Source organism: Thalassophryne amazonica, chromosome 14 (genome assembly GCF_902500255.1).
Source record: "Thalassophryne amazonica chromosome 14, fThaAma1.1, whole genome shotgun sequence".
NCBI lineage: Eukaryota > Metazoa > Chordata > Actinopteri > Batrachoidiformes > Batrachoididae > Thalassophryne > Thalassophryne amazonica.
The window spans coordinates 18,914,097-18,940,767 of record NC_047116.1 but is presented as its reverse complement, the minus strand read 5'-3'; the positions used below and the strand labels follow the sequence as shown (position 1 = coordinate 18,940,767).

Here is a 26,671-nt window from a genome sequence, read left to right as displayed (position 1 = left end):
AAATGAGATGGTGGAAAAGGACACTCAGATAGAAAAGCTGGAGAAACTGGCAGACGAGCTTCAGCAGAAAGCTGAAGCTGAATGCAAAAAGAGGAGGTGGTGCAGGTGTAAAGGTCTGCTGATGTCTGGAGGCTCCATCCTGGTTGGACTTGTTCTGGGCTTCGTGGGACCCCTCATGTTTCTCAATGAGATGATTTCTGAGGGTTCAGCCCATATTGTGGTTTTTATTAATGATGAGTAAGGATAATAATCTAAATAAATAAAAAAGGATCAAAGCTACCGTGGGTCATCGACTTCTTTAAAAAATGAGTGTGTGTGTGATTATGAATTCAAACCATCAATATATCCAGAAAAAGAAAATACTGCACAATAAAAATCACCAGTGTTAAATTAACACTGACAGTGCACATGTGGTCCCACTCTGGGTCAGAATAGGACACTGGTGATTTTGCTGTGTGTGTGAATAATATGTGGGACTTTGCCACAATGTTATATTGCTGCTGTTTGTGAAACACATCTTTTCCCTTTGCTGCAAAGAACCTGGAAAAACATGAAACAGAAGACAAGATGAAAAAAGAAAAAAGATTACACTTCCCATATAAACTTTTATTTTCCTATTTGTTTTGTCCTGTTTTCCTCAGATTTCAAAATTCCAAAAATTATTTTTTAAGCCCCCCTTTCATCTTTTCTTTAATGAACCTAATTACACCCGGGGGTAAAATTACATATTACATATTGTCAATTGAGCTGTTGTCGTTACACCTCTACTTTGAGGAATCATCGGATGGACAGACTGTTTAAATGAATGTTTTACTTGTCTTTTCTTTTAATTCTATATGGACTTCATTTGTCTGTTTCAAATAAAGAATGAATACAGCTTCGAAAAGGATACTTATTTCTGTTGTGGTTCTCGTGGATTTTTTTTTTAAGTCACAGACATACAATGATAAATCAGTAATTAAAGTACACCACTCGACAAAAATATACATAAACAATATTTTGAGACATAATTCAAGATAAAGCAAAGGAAGGAAATCCTAGTAAATATTACAACTACATAAACTTTTTTTAGAGTAAAAGTCACAATTCTGGTAAATAAAAATCATCTGACCAAATTAAGAATATCCTCGTTGCCCTTTTGAAGTGTCGACACAGAGATTCGGCGTTGTTCGGCACATGAGCCGAAGCTCCGGTACGGAACACTTCCACTGGCCGCACTCATCCGGCGAGCAGATTCTATCAGCGCTGTAAACATAAGTTATTCAACGGTTTATCTTCAGCAACATACGCAACTGAAAGACATGCATATCAAAACAGGTATGTTTACACGACTTTTCGGCATATCCCACCGAAATTCACAACTTTTTACAGGTATTTGTGTTTATATATGTTTGCCTTGTTTAGGGCGTTAGCATTTGTGCTAACTGAGAGTTAGCCTACTCGCCGATTTGAATGAAGGGGGTTACGAAACTTTGGCTGCGGCTAACAGTACGCTAGCTAGCTAGCTAACTAGTTGTTTGTAGAAAGGGTGTAAAAGTTGAGGGGTAATCTCGACGACGACTCCAATTGTCGAGTTGAATTAAATTTGTTGTCGCTAATTATGGCCACGTAAGGCTTCGGTGTTTTATTCGGCGGGCCGTGACGTTGCTAAATAAAGTTGGCTAACACCGGCGCTGACGCGGAGCTTTTGCCGTTTTGCTAATTAGCTGCTAGCATAGAATGGGTTCAATCACAGCGTGTTCCTGAGGCTCCAGAGCTGCTGGTAACTGCTACTCATACTCATCACCACACAGGCCAGAGGATCAAGCTACAAAATGTAATCCTTTCTGAATGAACATAATCACAGCATCAAGCGTTTATTGAGTACATCCAACGTGATAATGATGTTTTTAGTCTCCTTTCCCGAGGATATCGAGGAAAAAAGCAAGGCAGCTCGTGGCAGAACATCTCCTGTTGGCTTTGAGAAGCACTTGTAAACTCTTATCAGTGTGACCAACTAGTTCACAAATACTCCACACATCATATATTTTAATGAACGCCAACATTTTGTAACACTTCCGTGTAAGAAATTGGTGACTATTTCATTGTATGGTGGGAATGGTCTGTGAGACTATTTTCACCATGTGCATTAGTCAGTGAGACTATAACAAATGTTTATGAGCACTAATTATTACTGTATGTTTCTACCACATAGTCTTACAGTCAAGAATACGAGGGCTGTCCGTAAAGTATAGGTCCTTTTTATTTTTTTCTAAAACTATATGGATTTCATTCATATGTTTTTACGTCAGACATGCTTGAACCCTCGTGCGCATGCGTGAGTTTTTCCACGCCTGTCGGTGACGTCATTCGCCTGTGAGCACTCCTTGTGGGAGGAGTCGTCCAGCCCCTCGTCGGAATTCCTTTGTCTGAGAAGTTGCTGAGAGACTGGCGCTTTGTTTGATCAAAATTTTTTCTAAACCTGTGAGACACATCGAAGTGGACATGGTTCGAAAAATTAAGCTGGTCTTCAGTGAAAATTTTAACAGTTGATGAGAGATTTTGAGGTGATTCTGTCGCTTTAAGGACTTTTCACGGTGCGAGACGTCGCGCAGCGCTCTCAGGCGGCGTCATCAGCCTGTTTCAAGCTTAAAACCTTCACATTTCAGGCTTTATTGATCCAGGACGTCGTGAGAGAACAGAGAAGTTTCAGAAGAAGTCGGTTTCAGCATTTGATCCGGATAGTCCACTGTTAAAGGAGATTTTTTTTTAATGAAAGACGTGCAGGCGGATTGCAGCGTCGGCTCTCCGCCACAGGAAAAACACCTCTGTTGGAAGCCTTGAGGACAAGTTGGAACATCTCCAGCTGATAACAATTTCTCATATACTCACTCCACTGAAAGCCATCAAAAGCCGCCTGGATTTTACAAATGGTTATCAACACGGAGGTGTTTTTTCTGTGCCGCCGCGCCGCGTCGGCTGCGTCCCGACGCGCGGACCCGTCCGCACGTCTTTCATTAAAAAAATCTCCTTTAACAGTGGAATGGTTAGTTGTTAGCAGGATTGTAGGAAAACTACTTGCAAATTTTTCTTTAACATAGTGGTTGTTTAGTGGTTACACATTGCTGGTTCAGTAATGTTATTTGCCCATGAGATGCTCCTATTAGTCAGTGATCAATATTTCATGGTGGTTCCATCAAGTCACACCACTGTGACCCCAGCTGTTGAACTCCACCCCTTCTCCCTAGATTGTCTTAGTAGAGTTGAGCTTATATTGTGATTGATGTGAAAAGTGAGGCTTAGTGCTTCAACTTTATATAGTAGTAGTTGTATGAAGCACGCAGTGTTTTTTCCCCGTGCAGATTGGTTTCAAAATGACAACCTGAGCTCCCGTACTCTGGGAAACTGCTGAGCTAAAGTTGGAAAGATATTGGATATTCAACACACATTCATGTGGCTGGGTAGGAGGCACTGAAGTAGGTGTTGGAGACGGCCCCTTCGGTAGAAGGCAACAGAAGACTCCTTAAAGACATTTCCTCTGAATATTTTGTGACCAGTGATGTCGGCTCCAGTCTTTCCTGAAATTATGGTGTCTGTGGGGAAATACTGGAGGCCGCCTACTCTACTGTTGCCACTTTCTAAATGCGGTTGAATCAGTTGCTGTAAACTCATAGGAAGCTTTCAAAGTGCTGGTTGGGTTTATACTGACCAATAAGAACATCTGGTGGTTAAGTAAGTTGCAGAATGAGCTCAATCTGCTGCTTAAATGCTCACTTCTCTTGATGAAACCAGATTGGGTGCAGGCCAGAGAGGTTTTGACAAAATTTTAGCTTTGTGGTGATGAAACTGGCAGATTCTAGTCTTTGGGTATTTTTTTTTTCTTTCGTTGTGCTCGTGTGATTCCCCCCCGTGTATATTTACTTACTGGTATAATTGATAGAGAACACTGGAGTGTGGGAAACCCAGTTAACTTATATTTTTGAGCTCATAAAACTGTTGTAACGATCTGATTTTTACCTCTGTTCAACACTCTAGTCACTATGTTGTTCAGCCACAAGGAACAAGTTTTTGGAGAAAGTGAGTTTTGTGTCTGGCTCTGTGCACTTGCTGTTCTTGGCATTTACCTCTAATAGGTAATAATTTTGTCTGTTTATTTGTAAATTGTCAGCTCAACAATGGTGTAGAACATGACTGGTTGATTGATATGGGTTTTCCAATGAACAGTATTGATTTTTCAGAGGACAAGCAGGTCAGTGGCTGATGTATAATGCAATTTTTTTTAACTCATTTCATTGCATGCGATATGAGATACAAAATAGCTGTACCTTAATGACCATTTATTTAACATTGCTGTTGTCTGCATCACTTCTATTCAAGTCTTAAATTGTATAATCTTACATCCAGCATTGATGAATTTCCCCACTGTTTCAAAACACTTCCCAGTGTTTTAAGGCACCTGCTGCCATGTTATATCCCAAAAGGCATTTGATTGGCTGCTCGAGTAATTGATCCACCAATAGAGATTGTGCTCAGAAGCTGTTAGCAAAAATCAAGAAACTATTGAAACTCTAAACACTGAGGCTGACAAGCTGAGGACTAAGATTTAAAATCTCTGTGTGGATGTTTTGCCACATTACGTCTGAGAACACAGTAACGAATATCGACAACAAAGATAGGAGTTTGTAGTCTGTTTGTTTGATTTTTAAGAACACTTAAACTTCTCTTTCAGGTACGTGGGAGTCCAACGGCGCAGGGTGTGAGTCGGACACCTTTTGCGATCTCGTGTCTGCCACCAACTCTGAGCCTCACATTCGTAACCGCCGCTTATCCCCCGGCTCAGGCAACTGTAGAGTTGGTGGAGGCGGAGGCTGCATCTCTGGAGGTGACCAGCAGCGCCAACAGCTTTCCCCTGAAAGCGACCCGATGGAGTCCCCTCTCACAAACACCTACAACCACCGCAGGGAAAAAGAACGTAAGGGTCAGCAGCACAAAAGCCGCAGCCTCCGCAGGGACAGCCAGAAGGGGGTCCACAGATCACACGATCGAAGCCAGAAGGTGAACCAAAAAGAACGGTGGCCGGAGGACAGTCTGTCACTACTCAAGCTCCCGCCTGCCTTCCCAGTGCAGGACAGCCCTGCCAAGCTGCAACCTGCCGTCAGCTACGCCTCCAAGGTGAAGGCGGGGGCACCGTGTGGCGCCCTGGATGATGACCGCCCTGCCATTGGTGACCTGCTGCAGAACCAGTGGGGTCTCAGTTTCATCAGCGAAGTCAGGACGCCCACAGAGAGTTCAGGCCTTCATCCCTCAGCCACAGCATCTCCACCTCAGCCCACAGACATCAACCAGCCACCGGACCTGCAGATCAATCACACAACCCAGCCTCGTGAGGACACGCCCACTCCAGCTCCTACTTTCACTTCCCCCGTCACATGTCCGGAGGTGGACGAGGGTAATGGGAAGCTGCTGCTTAGTTGTCGCCATCTAGTTGAAGCTTTGAACTATCACTGTCGAGGTAAGAGCATCCACGAGCACTGCAGGTATGCCGTGTGCTGTTAGAACACTTTCATTTCTGAAACTGACATGCAGTGCTAATGTTGTGGCTGTTTCTTCCACAGAATGGAACGGACTCTGCAACAAACAGAAAAAAGGTACGACAACTCACAGCATGCTGTCAACTGGTTGGTCAATAACTTTTTCTTTTGCACTTAGCTTGGAAAACAAATTTTTGAGTTGGGTGTCATGAATGAGTATTTCAGGCAGCTTTAAATTAGGGGTCTACAGGTTATTGGCATTTTTGTGAATATCTGTATCGGCCATTGATAGCAGCCAATACATTTATTTTTCTCAGCGCTCGATGTAGCGATTTGCTGGTTGCCAAGTTCCACCTTCATGTATTCCTTTTTAACAAGACGTCGCCATTCGGCAACTTTAGCGTTCCACACTGTGCGCCACAGCAGTACAATGCTCTCTCCATTAAACACCTCAAAGCTATGTCTCTCTTCCGCTGCAGGTATCTGAGTTTTAGTTGTCACCGAAAGAAAAAAACTTTACCTTCGTTAAATAATCCAGAGCTCCTCCTGTGTCTGTAGCTGCTGTTATATTCAGAAATTAACAGTATATTTTACAGAATAAAAGTTTCGTGTTTCCAAAAACAGCCAGGAAGAGAAAAGAGAGTTGCTGATCCTGGCTTTGAGATAAACAGGGAGAGGGGTGAGAGTAGTAGGGGGGTTCACTAATTTTCACAAAGCAAGTTTTCGTGGAACTGTTTAAAACTGCACAAATTGTTCACAAGTGATCATTTGTGTGAACAGCTGACTTTAGCGCTAAATGCTCATTAAAGCAGCTAACGATCATAAAGGATCTTCAACATACAGCTTAATGTAATTAGAAACATGAAAGTGTGGAAAAACTGATTGAGAAAGCGTTTTATCCTTTAAAAAACAGGTTTGACAATAAAAATAAGTCCAGGTTCAGCTCTTGTTCAAATAAGACTATTATTAAAGGGGTTATATTGTTAAAAATAAATAAATACATTCAAAAAAGCAATCCCAGTCAAAAATGTTGAAGGGAAAAAAACTTAATATGTGAATATTTAGTTTGAATATGTGCATTTTAACAGTTTGTAACCTTTTAAATGGTATTTGACTTGCGCATAACAACAGAAACATGAAAGAGGCATCATTTATGTTGCCTCAAGCTGTGGCTTTTAGTCTGTTACAAAATCTTCATAAAAATCTTAAATGACTTTAATTTATTACACTTCACAAAGACACATTGATGTGCTAGAAGGGCCAACATCTTATGAAGCTAATGCCCCCCTTCTGAAACTTCTCTGTTCTCTCACGACATCCTGGATCAATAGAGCCTGAAATGTGGAGGTTTTCAGCTTGAAACAGGCTGACGACGGCGCCTGAGAGCGCTGCGCGATGTCCCACTCTGTGGGAAGTCCTTAAAGCGACAGTATCACCTCAAAATCTCTCATCAGCCGTTAAAATTTTCACTGAAAACCAGCTTAATTTTTCGAACTGTGTCCACTTCGATGTGTCTCACAGGTTTAGAAAAAACTTTGATCAAACAAAGCGCCAGTCTCTCAGCAACTTCTCAGACAAGGGAATTCCGACGAGGGGCTGGACGACTCCTCCCACAAGGAGTGCTCACAGGCGAATGACATCACCGACAGGCGTGGAAAAACTCACGCATGCGCATGAGGGTTCAAGCATGTCTGACGTAAAAACATATGAATGAAATCCATATAGTTTTTGAAAAAAATAAAAAGGACCTATACTTTATTGACAGACCTCGTATATTCACAGGTGGAAAATTCAGACTTCGGTGAGTAAAGCTTAAACATAACTCATAGAGACTTACAATTAAACTGTAGGTGTTCTAAGCTTGGGAAGAACTCAAATTACAGAGTCTAACTACAAATTTGTAATTTGCAGATTAGTTCCCACTCAAGTGTATCAGTTTTTTAAGGCTACTGCCTGGGATTATATTAAGTAAAATGGATGGTAGAGGACATGGTCGAATGGCCCATATATTATGCTTTTTTAGACAACATCTCGGACATGTGGGACATAGGCCAATAATTCCTGTTCCCCACCCAGGGGGACGTACCTCATTATGGGCAAGGTGACGGCCCTATGATTCGAGGACATTTCAGAATTCTCAGACATGTGGGACATAGGCCAATAATTCCTGGTCCCCAAGGGGGTGTACCTCATTATGGGCAAGGTGACGGCCCTATGATTCGAGGACATTTCAGAATTCTCAGACATGTGGGACATAGGCCAATGAGTCCTGGTCCCCAGGAGGACGTACCTCATTATGGACAAGATGACAGCCCTATGATTCGAGGACATGTCAGAATTCCCGGACATGTGAGACATAGGCCAGTAATTCCTGGTCCCCAAGAGGGCAGACCTCATCATGGGCAAGGTGTTGGCCCTGTTATTCAAAGACGTTTCATAATTCCCGAACATGTGAGAGATATGCATGTCAACCCTTTCAGACCTCTAAATTTTCAAGATGCGGCACAACGATATCTCCAGTTTGTACAACGACGTCAAGCTGTCAGACGCGTCCCACTCATCCACCATGATAGACAGGAAGTTCATCATGAAGAAGACATTGCTGTTCCCAATGTTAATGACCACAGTATCGATGAGCATCAGCGTGAGGATGGTTCTCCTGAAGTTAATAATAATAATAATAATAATGCCATTGAGGATGAACAGTCAATGCCTGGCCCCTCTGAACCAAGAGCAAGAGATGTTGATGAGGATGGAAATAGAAACACGACAAGGAATTAGCTTGTTGACAGCAGTGAGGACAACAATAGTGACAATGCCTCACTGCCTGGCCCATCCAGAAAGAGAACCAGAGATGAAGAAGATACTGAAGATCACAGAAAAGCCAAACGGTTCAGACAGAAGAACGTGTCTGATGATCACACTGTTGAGAACCAGGACAACAATGAGGATAATGTTGAAGAAAACTTGTTGCCTGGCCCATCCAGAAAGAGAACCAGAGATGAAGAAGAGGATGATGATGGTAATGTAAATAACAAACAGTTTAGACAGAAGAATGAGAAGAGTGTTGTGAATACTTTCTGGATGCACCGTACACTGAAAATTCACGTTTGTTATTAATAATAGTAATTATAATGACTATTTACACAGAATTTTCCCAAGAATCAAAACACTAAACAAAATAAATCCAAATAATGAAAGAATAAATACCAGAAATAAAAAAAATACAGCAATGCACAAAAAAATCCCAAATAAAAGATGTCATAACACAGAAAAAGGTGTGATTTATACATGTTATCTTCCTCTTCAAGAGGGATTTTTTTTTTTTGACAGGTGCAATTTATACTCTGGATTGAGATTCCCACTGTGCTCATCTCAGAATTCTGGGCCAGATGCAAATGAACTTCTTCACTTAGAAAGGAGCCAGTTTAGGTGGTTCGGGCATCTGGTGAGGAGGCTCTCTGTTCGTCCCCATAAGGAGGAAAACTCATTGCCTGGCCCTTCCAGAAAAAGAGCCCAAGATATGGAAGAGGGTGACGATGGCAATATAAAAACCAAATGGTTCAAACAGCAGAACGTGTTTGATGATCACACTGTTGAAAACCAGGACAAGAATGAGGATTTATTGTTCAGCATTTTTAAAAATATCAACATTTCATCATTTTTAGTGATTATTTGTGCACATTTTTTTGTGTCACCTACACTTTAAAGCACACCATTGCACAACAGTGGTTTTTGCCTTCAGTTTCAATTTAGTTTTATTTTCATTTATATAGCACCAAATCACAAGTTGCCTCAAGGCGCTTCACACAAGTAAGGTCTAACCTTAGCAACGCCCAGAGCAATCACACAGGCAACAGTGGAAAGGAAAAACTCCCTCGGATGACAAATCTGAGGAAGAAACCTCAAGCAGACCAGACTCAAAGGGGTGACCCTCTGCTTGGGCCATGCTACAGACACAATTTACAAAACAATTCAGCCATCTCTGGATGGAGCCGCACCTTAAACAGAGAGAGAGAGAGAGAAGAAAACAGAATCAGGCGTCAGAGAGACAGCAATTACAGTATAATTTGTCAGCATTAAGCAACAAGAAAAAGAAATACTAAGGTGACCGCCACCTTAGGTGGCCACTGGCCCTAAGCTTCACTAAAAGACCCATAATTTAGATAAAGTTGAGGCCGCGGCACGCGCCGTTTCCTAAGGAAATTAATTTAAAGAGTAAAAAACATAGTAACATACTATACCAGTATGCTAGCCATACAAAATGGAAAATAAGTGCATCTTAAGTCTGGACTTGAAAGTCTCCACAGAATCTGACTGTTTTATTGATGCAGGGAGATCATTCCACAAAACAGGGGCACAATAAGAGAAAGCTCTATGATCAGCAGACTTCTTATTCACCTTAGGGACACAAAGTAGTCCTGCACCTTGAGAAAACAAAGCTCGGGCCGGTACGTAGGGTTTAATTAGGTCAGCTAAGTAGGGAGGTGCCAGTCCATGAACAGTTTTATAGGCCAGTAGCAGAAGCTTAAAATCTGATCTCACCAGGACAGGAAGCCAGTGAAGGGATGCCAAAATGGGTGTAATGTGGTTCCTGTCAAAAGTCTGGCAGGAGCATATTGAACCAATAACAAAAAAGTCAGTTTTTAAAGGACTAATAATTTTGACCCTGGTAGTTTTTCGTTTTTGCCAAATAATTTTGTTTCTGTGTGCTTCACATGGCTGACAACATGTGAAGTTAGCGACACCAGCAACCATAGTCAATTGTCTTCTGGGGGCCAGAGCAGGCAACATTGAAGGAAATTTGAAACTGCTGGCTAAGGCTAAGCGTAAATTTGGTAAGATTGTAATTCACGTCGGCAGTAATGACACCCGGTTACGCCAATCGGAGGTCACTAAAATTAACATTGAATCGGTGTGTAACTTTGCAAAAACAATGTCGGACTCTGTAGTTTTCTCTGGGCCCCTCCCCAATCGGACCGGGAGTGACATGTTTAGCCGCATGTTCTCCTTGAATTGCTGGCTGTCTGAGTGGTGTCCAAAAAATGAGGTGGTCTTCATAGATAATTGGCAAAGCTTCTGGGGAAAACCTGGTCTTGTTAGGAGAGACGGCATCCATCCCACTTTGGATGGAGCAGCTCTCATTTCTAGAAATCTGGCCAATTTTCTTAAATCCTTCAAACCGTGACTATCCAGGGTTGGGACCAGGAAGCAGAGTTGTAGTCTTACACACCTCTCTGCAGCTTCTCTCCCCCTGCCATCCCCTCATTACCCCATCCCCGTAGAGACGGTGCCTGCTCCCAGACCACCAATAACCAGCAAAAATCTATTTAAGCATAAAAATTCAAAAAGAAAAAATAATATAGCACCTTCAACTGCACCACAGACTAAAACGGTTAAATGTGGTCTATTAAACATTAGGTCTCTCTCTTCTAAGTCCCTGTTGGTAAATGATATAATAATTGATCAACATATTGATTTATTCTGCCTTACAGAAACCTGGTTACAGCAGGATGAATATGTTAGTTTAAATGAGTCAACACCCCCGAGTCACACTAACTGCCAGAATGCTCGTAGCACGGGCCGAGGCGGAGGATTAGCAGCAATCTTCCATTCCAGCTTATTAATTAATCAAAAACCCAGACAGAGCTTTAATTCATTTGAAAGCTTGACTCTTAGTCTTGTCCATCCAAATTGGAAGTCCCAAAAACCAGTTTTATTTGTTATTATCTATCGTCCACCTGGTCGTTACTGTGAATTTTCAGACCTTTTGTCTGACTTAGTGCTTAGCTCAGATAAGATAATTATAGTGGGCGATTTTAACATCCACACAGATGCTGAGAATGACAGCCTCAACACTGCATTTAATCTATTATTAGACTCAGTTTGCTTTGCTCAAAATGTAAATGAGTCCACCCACCACTTTAATCATATCTTAGATCTTGTTCTGACTTGTGGTATGGAAATTGAAGACTTAACAGTATTCCCTGAAAACTCCCCTCTGTCTGATCATTTCTTAATAACATTTACATTTACTCTGATGGACTACCCAGCAGTGGGGAATAAGTTTCATTACACTAGAAGTCTTTCAGAAAGCGCTGTAACTAGGTTTAAGGATATGATTCCTTCTTTATGTTCTCTAATGCCATATACCAACACAGTGCAGAGTAGCTACCGAAACTCTGTAAGTGAGCTAGAGTATCTCGTCAATAGTTTTACATCCTCATTGAAGACAACTTTGGATGCTGTAGCTCCTCTGAAAAAGAGAGCTTTAAATCAGAAGTGCCTGACTCCGTGGTATAACTCACAAACTCGCAGCTTAAAGCACATAACCCGTAAGTTGGAGAGGAAATGGCGTCTCACTAATTTAGAAGATCTTCACTTAGCCTGGAAAAAGAATCTGTTGCTCTATAAAAAAAGCCCTCCGTAAAGCTAGGACATCTTACTACTCATCACTAATTGAAGAAAATAAGAGCAACCCCAGGTTTCTTTTCAGCACTGTAGCCAGGCTGACAAAGAGTCAGAGCTCTATTGAGCCGAGTATTCCTTTAACTTTAACTAGTAATGACTTCATGACTTTCTTTGCTAATAAAATTTTAACTATTAGAGAAAAAAATACTCATAACCATCCCAAAGACGTATCGTTATCTTTGGCTGCTTTCAGTGATGCCGGTATTTGGTTAGACTCTTTCTGTTGTGAAAGTGTCGTGACACGGACCCACAACAGGGGGCATTAATGAACAGACAGTGGATAAGCCAAAAAGTAACAATTTAATGTTGTGAATCGCACAACGATGTACAGACAATAATAATACAGTGACTGTCAATCATACACCAGGTGACGTGTGGGCAGGCTTGACAATAGAAGACGCCTGGCGAGAGAAAAGCCGGATCCACACAGCTTCCACCGCCAACGGAGCTGAAGAACACCGGAGCCGCCAAGCCCTGCGCCCCAGGTGGCCGCTGTCTTCAGCAGTCAGACCCAGTACTGCTGGCAGAGAACAGAGACAGTCCAGATGAGTGTGAGGTCGCACACTCAGTAATCCCACAGTCTGTATTCAGAAAAGGAGGGAGAACCTCCACCTCCAATCACACACTCGTGCAGCTCCTGTCTAACCACTTATCTGGTTGGAGTGTGAAGCGAAGCCGTCGCTGATCACACCAAACGCCGATCCCACAGATAAGGCAAACACCACAGGAAAACGGCTGCAAAAGAAGTTCAGACTATTACTCAACGTTTCGAGTATTATCAGGTTCATTATTATCAGGTTGTCCTAAAAGTTCCCTGAAAAGCCTTCAGTTAATTCAAAATGCTGCAGCTAGAGTACTGACAGGGACTAGAAGGAGAGAGCATATCTCACCCATATTGGCCTCTCTTCATTGGCTTCCTGTTAATTCTAGAATAGAATTTAAAATTCTTCTTCTTACTTATAAGGTTTTGAATAATCAGGTCCCATCTTATCTTAGGGACCTCATAGTACCATATCACCCCAATAGAGCGCTTCGCTCTCAGACTGCAGGCTTTCTTGTAGTTCCTAGGGTTTGTAAGAGTAGAATGGGAGGCAGAGCCTTCAGCTTTCAGGCTCCTCTCCTGTGGAACCAGCTCCCAATTCGGATCAGGGAGACAGACACCCTCTCTACTTTTAAGATTAGGCTTAAAACTTTCCTTTTTGCTAAAGCTTATAGTTCGGGCTGGATCAGGTGACCCTGAACCATCCCTTAGTTATGCTGCTATAGACTTAGACTGCTGGGGGGTTCCCATGATGCACTGAGCGTTTCTTTCTCTTTTTGCTCTGTATGCACCACTCTGCATTTAATCATTAGTGATTGATCTCTGCTCCCCTCCACAGCATGTCTTTTTCCTGGTTCTCTCCCTCAGCCCCAACCAGTCCCAGCAGAAGACTGCCCCTCCCTGAGCCTGGTTCTGCTGGAGGTTTCTTCCTGTTAAAAGGGAGTTTTTCCTTCCCACTGTCGCCAAGTGCTTGCTCACAGTGGGTCGTTTTGACCGTTGGTCATTTTTCTGTAATTATTGTATGGCCTTGCCTTACAATATAAAGCGCCTTGGGGCAACTGTTTGTTGTGATTTGGCGCTATATAAATAAAATTGATTGATTGATTGCAAAGTAAAATAATGTAACTATCCAAAATAAAATTATGATGTTTAGAAAGTCTGTCTTGAAAATTGCTTTCTCTGGTCAAAAAGTACTTGGGAAAATTTTGAAGAAACAGTTACATTTCACAGGTGGGCTGATAATTTTGTCCTCATCTGTAATCATATAGGTAAGAGATTACTTTGGGAAAGCATCGTCAAGCACTACAGTTCACCTCGATTCATTTATATAGCACCAAATCACAACATAAGTCACTCCAAGGCATTTCACAAAGCAAGGTAAGGTCTAATGATGCTTATCCTCCTGAACAAGCACAATACAAAGTTACATTCACAAATGCTGCTTAAAACTTTAGTATGTTAAAAAGAAGCCATATGTTAACCTTGTCCAGAAGAAGCATAGACTTCTCTACATTCAGAGGCATCTGGGTTGGACTATGACACAGTGGAAATGTGGACTCTGGTCAGGTAATCCATTTTCCAGATTTTCTTTTTTATGTTCCAGGCCAAAGACAAAAAGGACCATCCAGACAAGTGTCACCAACAAGTCCAAAATACAGGGTCTATCATGGTATGGGGATGTGTCAGTGCCCTTGACAAAAGTAATTTCCACTTCTATGATGGCAGCATTCATGCAGAAAAGTACACAGAGGTTTTAGAGGAACATATACTGCCTTCAAGACCACATCTTTTCCAGTGACGATGCATTTTTCAACAAGGCAATGCAAAACCACATTCTGCACACATTACAAAGTTATGACTGTGGAAGAAGAGAGTATGGGTACTGGCACGGCCTGCCTGCCTGTAGTCCAGACCTGAACTCCAGAAAGAATGTACAGAGGATTTTGAGGTGAAAATTGCAGCAATGAGGAACCTGTAGTGTTATACACATTAAGACATGATGGCATGAAGAACGGGAAAAAAAAAACTGTTTCATCATTTGGTGCCCTCAATGGCAACACAGCTTTTAATTGTTGTGGGAAGGTGTGTAGGGCAGGGCTTGGATGATTATTTACAAATGCAATAAAGTTGACCACACACAAAATGTGAAATATGTTGGGTTGATAATGTCTGCAATGAAACAGACATAAGTGTAAGAATCACTGTTAGTTTATGTATTTATTTATTTATCATTTGCTTTGTCTAATTTGGGGTTGTACAATACATTGTTTTGTTTTAATTTCCCATGATACTAACCAGTGCTTTTACATTTAACTCTCGGGGGTCCAAAAACATTAATAATAATATTAATTAGACATTGATTCGGACTTGCCAGGAAGTCCGTGGACCCCCATGGGGTTAAATTATCCACTAAGTCTTATAAGCAAATATTTATCTGGGAAAGTTTTTTTTTTTACTTTTTCCATTTGTCTTCCCTGTTGATATTTTTATGTTTGTCAATAAAGAGTGAAACTTCATAATACCTCTTCTTTACCAAGGTGTGTGTGCTTTATCTACTTTTTGGGGGGGGGGGGTAAATAGTATTCTACTTTATATTTGTTTAGTACTTGGTAGATGCCAGTGAGGTCAGTATGCGATGTTCTGAGACATATTTGTTCAGCAGGCCTGACCCGATTTGTCACACCCTATGGTTACCCCCTCTGTTACTTTAGGGTTTTTTTTTTTTTTAATTGTAGCTGTTTGTTTTTTGTGTTTTTGTTTTTTTTTTTGTCATTTTTTTCCTTTGGTCATTCATTACCATTATCTCTCTTATTCTCTCTGCTAACTAAACTGTTGGAACCCTCATTAATTCATAGATATACTGAAATGTTGCCATCAAATGGTTGAAATTTTTGGTTGATGACAAAATCTGGAAAATTGCAGAAGTGAAATTTGCAGCCTAGTGTTTTTAAAAACTGTTCGAAAATGCCAGTTTTTCTTTGAGTACTGGAAAAATATTAAAGAGATTGAGAAAATTGTTCAAAGTGAATTCCCTTCTAATACTGTTTTTTTTTTTTTTTTTTTTTTTTTTTTTAATTCTGTGTTACATCGGTTGATACTTTCACTGGTGACCAAATATATATTTTACGCATTTTTCTGTTGATTGCCAAGAAAATCATTACTGTTAATTGGAAAAATGTGAAGTCACCAACGGTAACTGAATGGAAACACGTTAAAACAAGTATATATGATAGAAAAAAATGACTGCATCACTACAAATGAAAATGGAGCTTTTTAACCGGAGATGGTATATGGTCAAAGAGTATTTTCGTCATTAAAGTTTAGGGGTGGAAAAAGTTTTGGGAACTGATTCTGACATGAAGTTAATCTGTTCTCCTGTCTCTTTGGTATTTTGTGTGTGTGGGGGCATGTTGTCTTTATTATTGCACTATACAATATGTATCTTGAATTACATATGTGCCTTTGTACCATGCAGCAATTATTATATACAGTGTACTTTTATTTCTATTTTTATTTGATATTATTATTGTATATTTTTAATATTTGTCTCACGGAATGTTCTGGTTTGAAAAAAAATCGTAAATAAAAAGTTTTTAAAAAAGAAAATTCAAATTTTTTGTAACTGGTAAACTTGCTTTTAAGTGGGAATTTGCTTTCTGAATGGAAATTTGGTTTGCACTTCCCAGCCATCGTAACCAACTGATCTGCTGTCAGTCATTTCAACCACTGATCTATAGAATACTAGATCGCTCATTGGCCAATATTTCTAAAGCAAGCTGGCCGAGGCAGATCCAGTGTTTTCAGTTGATTTATTTATTTCAGACGTGTACATGTAAAAGCATAAGTAGACCAGAGATGAAAAAATAAAAATACAAGTATTAAAAAATGCCTTCAAAATCATTTGTTCATAAGTGAATACAGGACTATTCCCGGGTGCCAGCAGTGACAAGAATAAGTAAAAATCAGATCCAGCCAGTGAAACAACACTGTAAAAAAAAAAGTCTGTGCAATTCTCAGGGAAATTCTGTGAAATGCTTACATAAAACCTTTAAAAAGAAAACAATAGAGTAGTATTTAAATGACAGCAATCATTTGTAAAATGTGGAATGAAAGTGAACTGTGAATTTAACAATAGAAATATGTTAAAATAGAAATTGTAGAATTTACACACAACTGTAACAACTGACAAACTAATAGCACCAAAAAAAATTGAATAAACAACATTAATACAAGATCACATTTGAAAACATTATGCTTTTTGAAGTTATCTTATTACAGTGGTGCAGTGTTGCTATAATGTGTATAAGGTAAAAAAAAAAAAAAAGATGATTTTGAATAGAGTTAAACCCATCAATTACAAAAACTTGACTGTTTAATTCTACAGATCTGTCGGGATTATATTTCAAAGTCCAAAAATGAAGGTGGGTTCTCAGTGGGTCTGATGAGTTGTTATTGTAAGCAAGTCTCAGGATCTGAGGTCTGTAAGAGAAACATGATAAGAGCAGTGTGAGATTTCTGACATCCGCCAAAACAGACCCGGCTCACCTCCAAAATTCAGTGGAGTCTTCCATGCCCTAATATCTGTCTGTGGTGCAAATATCAAAATCGGTACAGTAGTTTTGATGAAATCCTGCTAAAACACAGATGAATAAATAAATAAATAGACGCCTATGATTTTTTTTATTACATCCTTGGCAGACATAATTAAATAATTATATTCAGAATCAAATCAAACGTACTCAGACGTTGACCCCTGGGGAACCACGGGATCTACGTAGATGTGGTCCTTTGTACTATACCCAGAGAACAGCTGACTTTGGGGGAAACTCTGTTTACAGTTATACTACATTTTTTAAGTATTGATATAGAAAAATTGTTTTGTGAACAATATTTATTATTTTACAAATTATTTGTTGTTATGGCTGACAACTACTGAGATTTTTTTTTATTTGGTGTTATTCACAGGACTTGAGGATAACAGCTATTACTGTTGAGAATTATTTCGTGTACTATTTACAGAATTTGAGGATAGACAATGTTCTGTGTTACTAATATATTAGCTGAAATGTTTTGGCTTTTCTGAAAGTCTTTATTGAAGGTTTAATCTGTTACAGTTGTGTTCAATTTTCTAAAATGAACTTTGTTGTCAGTAACGGTAACTGAATGGAAATTTGGTTTCCAAAAAAGAAAAGTGGTGTCCAAAAAATGAGGTGGGCTTCATAGATAATTGGCAAAGCTTCTGGGGAAAACCTGGTCTTGTTAGGAGAGACGGCATCCATCCCACTTTGGATGGAGTAGCTCTCATTTCTAGAAATCTGGCCAATTTTCTTAAATCCTCCAAACCATGACTATCCAGGGTTGGGACCAGGAAGCAGAGTTGTAGTCTTACACACCTCTCTGCAGCTTCTCTCCCCTTGCCATCCCCTCATTACCCCATCCCCGTAGAGACGGTGCCTGCTCCCAGATCACCAACAACCAGTAAAAATCTATTTAAGCATAAAAATTCAAAAAGAAAAAATAATATAGCACCTTCAACTGCACCACAGACTAAAACAGTTAAATGTGGTCTATTAAACATTAGGTCTCTCTCTTCTAAGTCCCTGTTGGTAAAACCAGTTTTATTTGTTATTATCTATCGTCCACCTGGTCGTTACTGTGAGTTTCTCTGTGAATTTTCAGACCTTTTGTCTGACTTAGTGCTTAGCTCAGATAAGATAATTATAGTGGGCGATTTTAACATCCACACAGATGCTGAGAATGACAGCCTCAACACTGCATTTAATCTATTATTAGACTCTATTGGCTTTGCTCAAAATGTAAATGAGTCCACCCACCACTTTAATCATATCTTAGATCTTGTTCTGACTTATGGTATGGAAATTGAAGACTTAACAGTATTCCCTGAAAACTCCCTTCTGTCTGATCATTTCTTAATAACATTTACATTTACTCTGATGGACTACCCAGCAGTGGGGAATAAGTTTCATTACACTAGAAGTCTTTCAGAAAGCGCTGTAACTAGGTTTAAGGATATGATTCCTTCTTTATGTTCTCTAATGCCATATACCAACACAGTGCAGAGTAGCTACCTAAACTCTGTAAGTGAGATAGAGTATCTCGTCAATAGTTTTACATCCTCATTGAAGACAACTTTGGATGCTGTAGCTCCTCTGAAAAAGAGGGCTTTAAATCAGAAGTGCCTGACTCCGTGGTATAACTCACAAACTCATAGCTTAAAGCAGATAACCCGTAAGTTGGAGAGGAAATGGCGTCTCACTAATTTAGAAGATCTTCACTTAGCCTGGAAAAAGAGTCTGTTGCTCTATAAAAAAGCCCTCCGTAAAGCTAGGACATCTTTCTACTCATCACTAATTGAAGAAAATAAGAACAACCCCAGGTTTCTTTTCAGCACTGTAGCCAGGCTGACAAAGAGTCAGAGCTCTATTGAGCTGAGTATTCCATTAACTTTAACTAGTAATGACTTCATGACTTTCTTTGCTAACAAAATTTTAACAGAGAAAAAATTACTCATAACCATCCCAAAGACGTATTGTTATCTTTGGCTGCTTTCGGTGATGCCGGTATTTGGTTAGACTCTTTCTCTCAGATTGTTCTGAGTTATTTTCATTAGTTACTTCATCCAAACCATCAACATGTCTATTAGACCCCATTCCTACCAGGCTGCTCAAGGAAGCCCTACCATTATTTAATGCTTCGATCTTAAATATGATCAATCTATCTTTGTTAGTTGGCTATGTACCACAGGCTTTTAAGGTGGCAGTAATTAAACCATTACTTAAAAAGCCATCACTTGACCCAGCTATCTTAGCTAATTATAGGCCAATCTCCAACCTTCCTTTTCTCTCAAAAATTCTTGAAAGGGTAGTTGTAAAACAGCTAACTGATCATCTGCAGAGGAATGGTCTATTTGAAGAGTTTCAGTCAGGTTTTAGAATTCATCATAGTACAGAAACAGCATTAGTGAAGGTTACAAATGATCTTCTTATGGCCTCGGACAGTGGACTCATCTCTGTGCTTGTTCTGTTAGACCTCAGTGCTGCTTTTGATACTGTTGACCATAACATTTTATTACAGAGATTAGAGCATGCCATAGGTATTACAGGCACTGCGCTGCCGTGGTTTGAATCATATTTGTCTAATAGATTACAATTTGTTCATGTAAATGGGGAATCTTCTTCACAGACTAAAGTTAATTATGGAGTTCCACAAGGTTCTGTGCTAGGACCAATTTTATTCACTTTATACATGCTTCCCTTAGGCAGTATTATTAGACGGTATTGCTTAAATTTTCATTGTTACGCAGATGATACCCAGCTTTATCTATCCATGAAGCCAGAGGACACACACCAATTAGCTAAAATGCAGGATTGTCTTACAGACATAAAGACATGGATGACCTCTAATTTCCTGCTTTTAAACTCGGATAAAACTGAAGTTATTGTACTTGGCCCCACAAATCTTAGAAACATGGTGTCTAACCAGATCCTTACTCTGGATGGCATGACCCTGACCTCTAGTAATACTGTGAGAAATCTTGGAGTCATTTCTGATCAGGATATGTCATTCAAAGCGCATATTAAACAAATATGTAGGACTGCTTTTTTGCATTTACGCAATATCTCTAAAATTAGAAAGGTCTTGTCTCAGAGTGATGCTGAAAAACTAATTCATGCATTTATTTCCTCTAGGCTGGACTATTGTAATTCATTATTATCAGGTTGTCCTAAAAGTTCCCTAAAAAGCCTTCAGTTAATTCAAAATGCTGCAGCTAGAGTACTAATGGGGACTAGAAGGAGAGAGCATATCTCACCCATATTGGCCTCTCTTCATTGGCTTCCTGTTAATTCTAGACTAGAATTTAAAATTCTTCTTACTTAAAAGGTTTTGAATAATCAGGTCCCATCTTATCTTAGGGACCTCGTAGTACCATATCACCCCAATAGAGCACTTCGCTCTCAGACTGCAGGCTTACTTGTAGTTCCTAGGGTTTGTAAGAGTAGAATGGGAGGCAGAGCCTTCAGCTTTCAGGCTCCTCTCCTGTGGAACCAGCTCCCAATTCAGATCAGGGAGACAGACACCCTCTCTACTTTTAAGATTAGGCTTAAAACTTTCCTTTTTGCTAAAGCTTATAGCTAGGGCTGGATCGGGTGACCCTGAACCATCCCTTAGTTATGCTGCTATAGACGTAGACTGCTGGGGGGTTCCCATGATGCACTGTTTCTTTCTCTTTTTGCTCTGTATGCACCACTCTGCATTTAATCATTAGTGATCGATCTCTGCTCCCCTCCACAGCATGTCTTTTTCCTGGTTCTCTCCCTCAGCCCCAACCAGTCCCAGCAGAAGACTGCCCCTCCCTGAGCCTGGTTCTGCTGGAGGTTTCTTCCTGTTAAAAGGGAGTTTTTCCTTCCCACTGTAGCCAAGTGCTTGCTCACAGGGGGTCGTTTTGACCGTTGGGGTTTTACATAATTATTGTATGGCCTTGCCTTACAATATAAAGCGCCTTGGGGCAACTGTTTGTTGTGATTTGTCGCTATATAAAAAAAAATTGATTGATTGATTGATTGAATAACCTTTTCTGAATCTGTTTAACCAGGAGAATATTCCATGCAAAGAAATTAGGAATAACCGAAGTTTAATATTTGCACTGTGACAATGTTCACATTAGATCATCTCAACTTTTATCTTCCTTTTTTTTTGGTGGGGGCGCCGCTGTGTGACACACTGTTGGGACCCAATTCTGCTGTTTTTGTCTGGAGTGTGAACATATTAATTCTGGGTTTGGGGTCACATGCAAACAGAAAATATCCAGAAGCTGTCTGGGATGTTCCAGGATGGACAGACTGTTGAATTCTGTCAGGTAGAGGTGGGTGGATTGATCCTAATATCGATAATATCGATACCAATGCTGGTATTGATATTGAACAATCCTCATGTAAAAAGATCGATACTCAAGCTTTTTTTCTCTCCCGCACGCACTGACTGCTGCGCATGCAGATTCATCAAAGTCTACTCATTGTGTGACACAACACGGAGCAGCACACCCTTGTATTGTGGTTTGTCAGCCCTCTACCTCAGAAGATTTTGTTTTAAGTTGTCTTGAGTGATATTTTTTTAAACAAAAATGTTGATTGTGATAATAAAGTATTTTGTTGTCACGTACAATGTTTGGCTAAATTCTATCCTAGGTCTTTGGATCCTTTGGATCTACAACCCCTGGCAAAAATTATGGAATCACCAGCCTCGGAGGATGTACATTCAGTTGTTTAATTTTGTAGAAAAAAAGCAGATCACAGACATGACACAAAACTAAAGTCATTTCAAATGGCAACTTTCTGGCTTTAAGAAACACTATAAGAAATCAAGAAAAAAAGATTGTGGCAGTCAGTAACGGTTACTTTTTTAGACCAAGTAGAGGAAAAAAATATGGAATCACTCAATTCTGAGGAAAAAATTATGGAATCACCCTGTAAATTTTCATCCCCAAAACTAACACCTGCATCATATCAGATCTGCTCGTTAGTCTGCATCTAAAAAGGAGTGAACACACCTTGGAGAGCTGTTGCACCAAGTGGACTGACATGAATCATGGCTCCAACACGAGAGATGTCAATTGAAACAAAGGAGAGGATTATCAAACTCTTAAAAGAGAGTAAATCATCACGCAATGTTGCAAAAGATGTTGGTTCACAGTCAGCTGTGTCTAAACTCTGGACCAAATACAAACAACATGGGAAGGTTGTTAAAGGCAAACATACTGGTAGACCTAGGAAGACAAAGCGTCAAGACAGAAAACTTAAAGCAATATGTTTCAAAAATCAAAAAATGTACAACAAAACAAATGAGGAACGAATGGGAGGAAACTGGAGTCAACGTCTGTGACCGAACTGTAAGAAACCGCGTAAAGGAAATGGGATTTACATACAGAAAAGCTAAACAAAAGCCATCATTAACACCTAAACAGAAAAAAACAAGGTTACAATAGGCTAAGGAAAAGCAATTGTGGACTGTGGATGACTGGATGAAAGTCATATTCAGTGATGAATCTCGAATCTGCATTGGGCAAGGTGATGATGCTGGAACTTTTGTTTGGTGCCTTTCCAATGAGATTTATAAAGATGACTGCCTGAAGAGAACATGTAAATTTCCACAGTCATTGATGATATGGGTCTGCATGTCAGGTAAAGGCACTGGGGAGATGGCTGTCATTACATCATCAATAAATGCACAAGTTTATGTTGATATTTTGGACAATTGAAAGGATGTTTGGGGATGATGAAATCATTTTTTCAAGATGATAATGCATCTTGCCATAGAGCAAAAACTGCAAAAACATTCCTTGCAAAAAGACACATAGGGTCAATGTCATGGCATAGGGTCAATGTCAATGAGCAGATCTGATTTGATGCAGGTGTTAATTTGGGGGATGAAAATTTACAGGGTGATTCCATAATTTTTTCCTCAGAATTGAGTGATTCCATATTTTTTTTCCTCTGCTTGGTCTAAAAAAGTAACCGTTACTGACTGCCACAATCTTTTTTTTCCTGATTTCTTATAGTGTTTCTTAAAGCCAGAAAGTTGCCATTTGAAATGACTTTAGTTTTGTGTCATGTCTGTGATCTGCTTTTTTTCTACAAAATTAAACAACTGAATGAACATCCTCTGAGGCCGGTGATTCCATAATTTTGCCAGGGGTTGTATGAAGCTTAAATATGAAAAAGTATCTGTATCAATATCGGTGATACTGGGCCTGTATTAAAAATATATAAAATTACGAATCGCCCACCTCTACTGTCAGGTCTGCAGCAACCTCACATGCTTTTATTTTGAAATACAGACTCTTATTGTGGAAGTGGGACATAAACAGGCTTGTATTCAAAACAATTGCAACCTATTTCTCAAAAAATATTGGTCCGATCACCTTATTGTTATCACTATTTGAATCCTCATGAAAAAACAAACAAACAAAACATAAGTATGCCAAAGTATGTCTGGATTTAAACTGATGTTCCGGATACACAAACACACACAGAGGCCACTTAATGCCTTTTATTATATGGATAAACGCTGACAAACGGCATCTATCAACGAGCTACTGTAAACAAAGAAATAAATAAATAAACTGAAAATACTGGCATCTTTCGTGGCACATAAAGGTGCCACCGGAAATGCTGCGAGAAATACTGAAAACACCAGCATCTGTCTAACAAATACAGTAAGTGTTTACTATCTATCTATCTATCTATCTATCTATCTATCTATCTATCTATCTATCTATCTATCTATCTATCTATCTATCTATCTATCTATCTATCTATCTGCAGTTTTCCTCCTCTTGGTGCTCCCGGTAGGGGGCGCCACCACAGCAGGTCATTCTTCTGGCTGCTCTCCGCCTTTTATCCGCGAGCGAGGAGCAGCCTGATCATCCGTCTCACCCTGTCCTCTGCGTCTTCTTGAAATCGACAATATGTATTTAATTTGAGCGCATTATACATCTGTGTAAATAAAAAAAAAATCCTTAGTAACTCTTTCCAACACAGTTTCATCCCTGTAAACAAAACAGGGTAGCCAATCATTTGGAGCAAGTGACACATCGAGCCAATGAGAATCGAGAAAACAGCCGACTCCACCCCTCGTGCGATACATGGAGGCAAAGTGCAGGAAACACTTTCGGCTGTTCCCGTTAGGGGGCGCCACAGCAGATCAATCGTTTCCATCTCACCCTGTCCTCTGTATCGTCCTCTGTCACACCAACCACCTGCATGTCCTCCCTCAGCACATCCATAAACCTCCTCTTTGGCCTTCCTCTTCTCCTCCTGCCTGGTGGCTCCATCCTCAGCATCCTTCTCCCTATATACCCTGGGTCCCTCCTCTGCACATGTCCAAACCATCTCAATCTTGCATCTCTGACTTTGTCTCCAAACCTTCCCACCTGAGCTGTCCCTCTGATATGTTCATTCCTAATCTTGTCCATTCATGTCACTCCCAAAGAGAATCTCAACATCTTCAGCTCTGCCTCCTGTCATTTTGTTAGTGCCACCGTCTCTAAACCGTACAGCATAGCTGGTCTCACTACTGTCTTGTAGACTTTCCCCTTCACTCTTGCCAATATTCTTCCGACACAAATCACTCATGCCACCTTTCTCCACCCACTCCACCCTGCCTGCACTCACTTCTTCATCTCTCTACCACACTCTCCATTACTTTGAACAGTTGACCCCAAATATTTAAACTCATCTGCGAGGTCTATTAGAAAAGTATCCGACCTTATTATTTTTTTCAAAAACCATATGGATTTGAATCACGTGTGATTACATCAGACATGCTTGAACCCTCGTGGGGATGCGAGAGTTTTTTCACGTCTGTCGGTTACGTCATTCGCCTGTGGGCAGTCTTTGAGTGAGGAGTCGCCCACCCTCTTGTCGTTTTTTCATTGTTTAGGAATGGCTCAGAGACTGCTGCTTTGTTTGATCAAAATTTTTTCAAAACTGTAAGGCACAACTGAGTGGACACCATTCGATAAATTCAGCTGGTTTTCGGTAAAAATTTTAACGGCTGATGAGAGATTTTGGTCTGGTAGTGTCGCCGTAAGGACGGCCCACGGTGCCTGACGGCGATCTGCGCTTCAAGGCGGCAGCGTCTCGCCGTTTCAAGTTGAAAACTTCCACATTTCAGGCTCTGTTGACCCAGTAAGTCGTTGAACTTTCAGAAGAAGTCAGCATGAGGAGTTTATTCGGACATTCCATTGTTAACGGACATTTTGTAATGAAAGAACGTGCGGGCAGAGTCGCACGTCCGTGAGAGAAAAACACCTCCGTTGGAAACCTTAACGGGCAAGTTGGAACATGCCCAAGCTGTTAAACAATTTCTCAGTTACTCACTTGTTGAAAGCCATCAAAAGCCGCCTGAATTTTACAAATGGTTTTCAACACGGGGGTGTTTTTCCTGTTGCGGCGCACACAGATTCGCCGAGTCGTCACGGAAACGACTCGGCGAATTTGCGCACACGTCTTTCATTAAAAAATATCCTTAAACAGTGGAATGTCCGCATAAAGTCCTCATGCCGGCCTCTTCTGAATCTTCTCTGTTCTCTCACGACGTCCTGGGTGAATTAAGCCTTAAATTAGGATGTTTTCAGGACGAAACAGGCCGACGACGGCGCCTGGAAGCGCTGCACGACATCCCGCTCCGTGGGAAGTCCTTACAGCGACAGAAACACCCCATAATCTCTCATCAGCCGTTAAACTTTTCACCGAAAACCATCTTAATTTCTCGAATAGTGTCCACTCGGATATTCCTCACAGGTCCAGAAAAATTTTGATAAAGCAACGCGGGCCGTCTCGAGCAGCGTGTGAAACAAAGGAATTCAGCTGAGAGGGCGGGACCACATCTCACTCAAGGCCTGCCCACAGGGAAATGACATCACCGACACGCGTGAAAAAACTTACGCATGCTCACGAGGGTTCAAGCATGACTGGTGTAATCGCACGTCATTCAAATCCATATAGTTAAAAAAATAAAAGTGTCAGTTTCTTATCTAATAGACCTCGTACTTTCTCCATTTCTACTTCTTCTCACTGCACTATTCCACTGGGCTCCCTCCCATTCACACACATGTACTCAGTCTTGCTCCGACTGACTTTCATTCCCCTGCTCTCCAGAGCATATCTCCACCTTTCCAGACTAGACTCAACTTGCTCTCTACTATCACTGCAGATCACAATGTCATCTGCAAACATCATAGTCCATGGGGACTCCTGTCTGTTCCCATCCGTCAACCTGTCCATCACCACTGCAAACAAGAAAGGACTCAGAGCTGATCCTTGGTGTAATCCCACCTCCACCTTGAATGAGCCTGTCATTCCGACTGCACATCTCACCGCTGTCACACTATTCTTGTACATGTCATGCACTACCCTAACATACTTCTCTGCTACTCCAGAATTCCTCATACAATACCACAGCTCTTCTCTCGGCACCCTATCATAAGCTTTTTCTAAGTCCACAAACACACAATGTAACCCTTTCTGTCCTTCTCTGTACTTCTCCAACAGTATTCTCAGAGCAAACATTGCATCGTAGTGCTCTTTCTTGGCATGAAATCATATTGCTGCTCACAGATCTTCATCTG

At 40.6% G+C, this 26,671-nt stretch overlaps 1 protein-coding gene across 2 annotated transcripts; it reads left to right on the top strand.

The window, feature by feature from the left end:
- Positions 1-1,175: 1,175 nt before the first annotated feature.
- Positions 1,176-15,087, top strand: LOC117524984. 2 transcript variants are annotated; one of them, XM_034186790.1, is made up of 5 exons: positions 1,176-1,317; positions 4,709-5,491; positions 5,595-5,627; positions 13,791-13,899; positions 14,126-15,087. In XM_034186790.1, exons 1-5 carry the CDS (start codon positions 1,302-1,304, stop codon positions 14,277-14,279), a joined length of 1,095 nt encoding a protein of 364 aa, XP_034042681.1. In that variant the 5' UTR covers positions 1,176-1,301; the 3' UTR covers positions 14,280-15,087. The 2 variants fall into 2 exon arrangements, with proteins under 2 accessions (XP_034042681.1, XP_034042682.1); XM_034186791.1 differs by lacking the exon at positions 13,791-13,899 and having other exon boundaries at positions 14,126-15,076.
- The last annotated feature ends 11,584 nt before the right edge of the window (positions 15,088-26,671 follow it).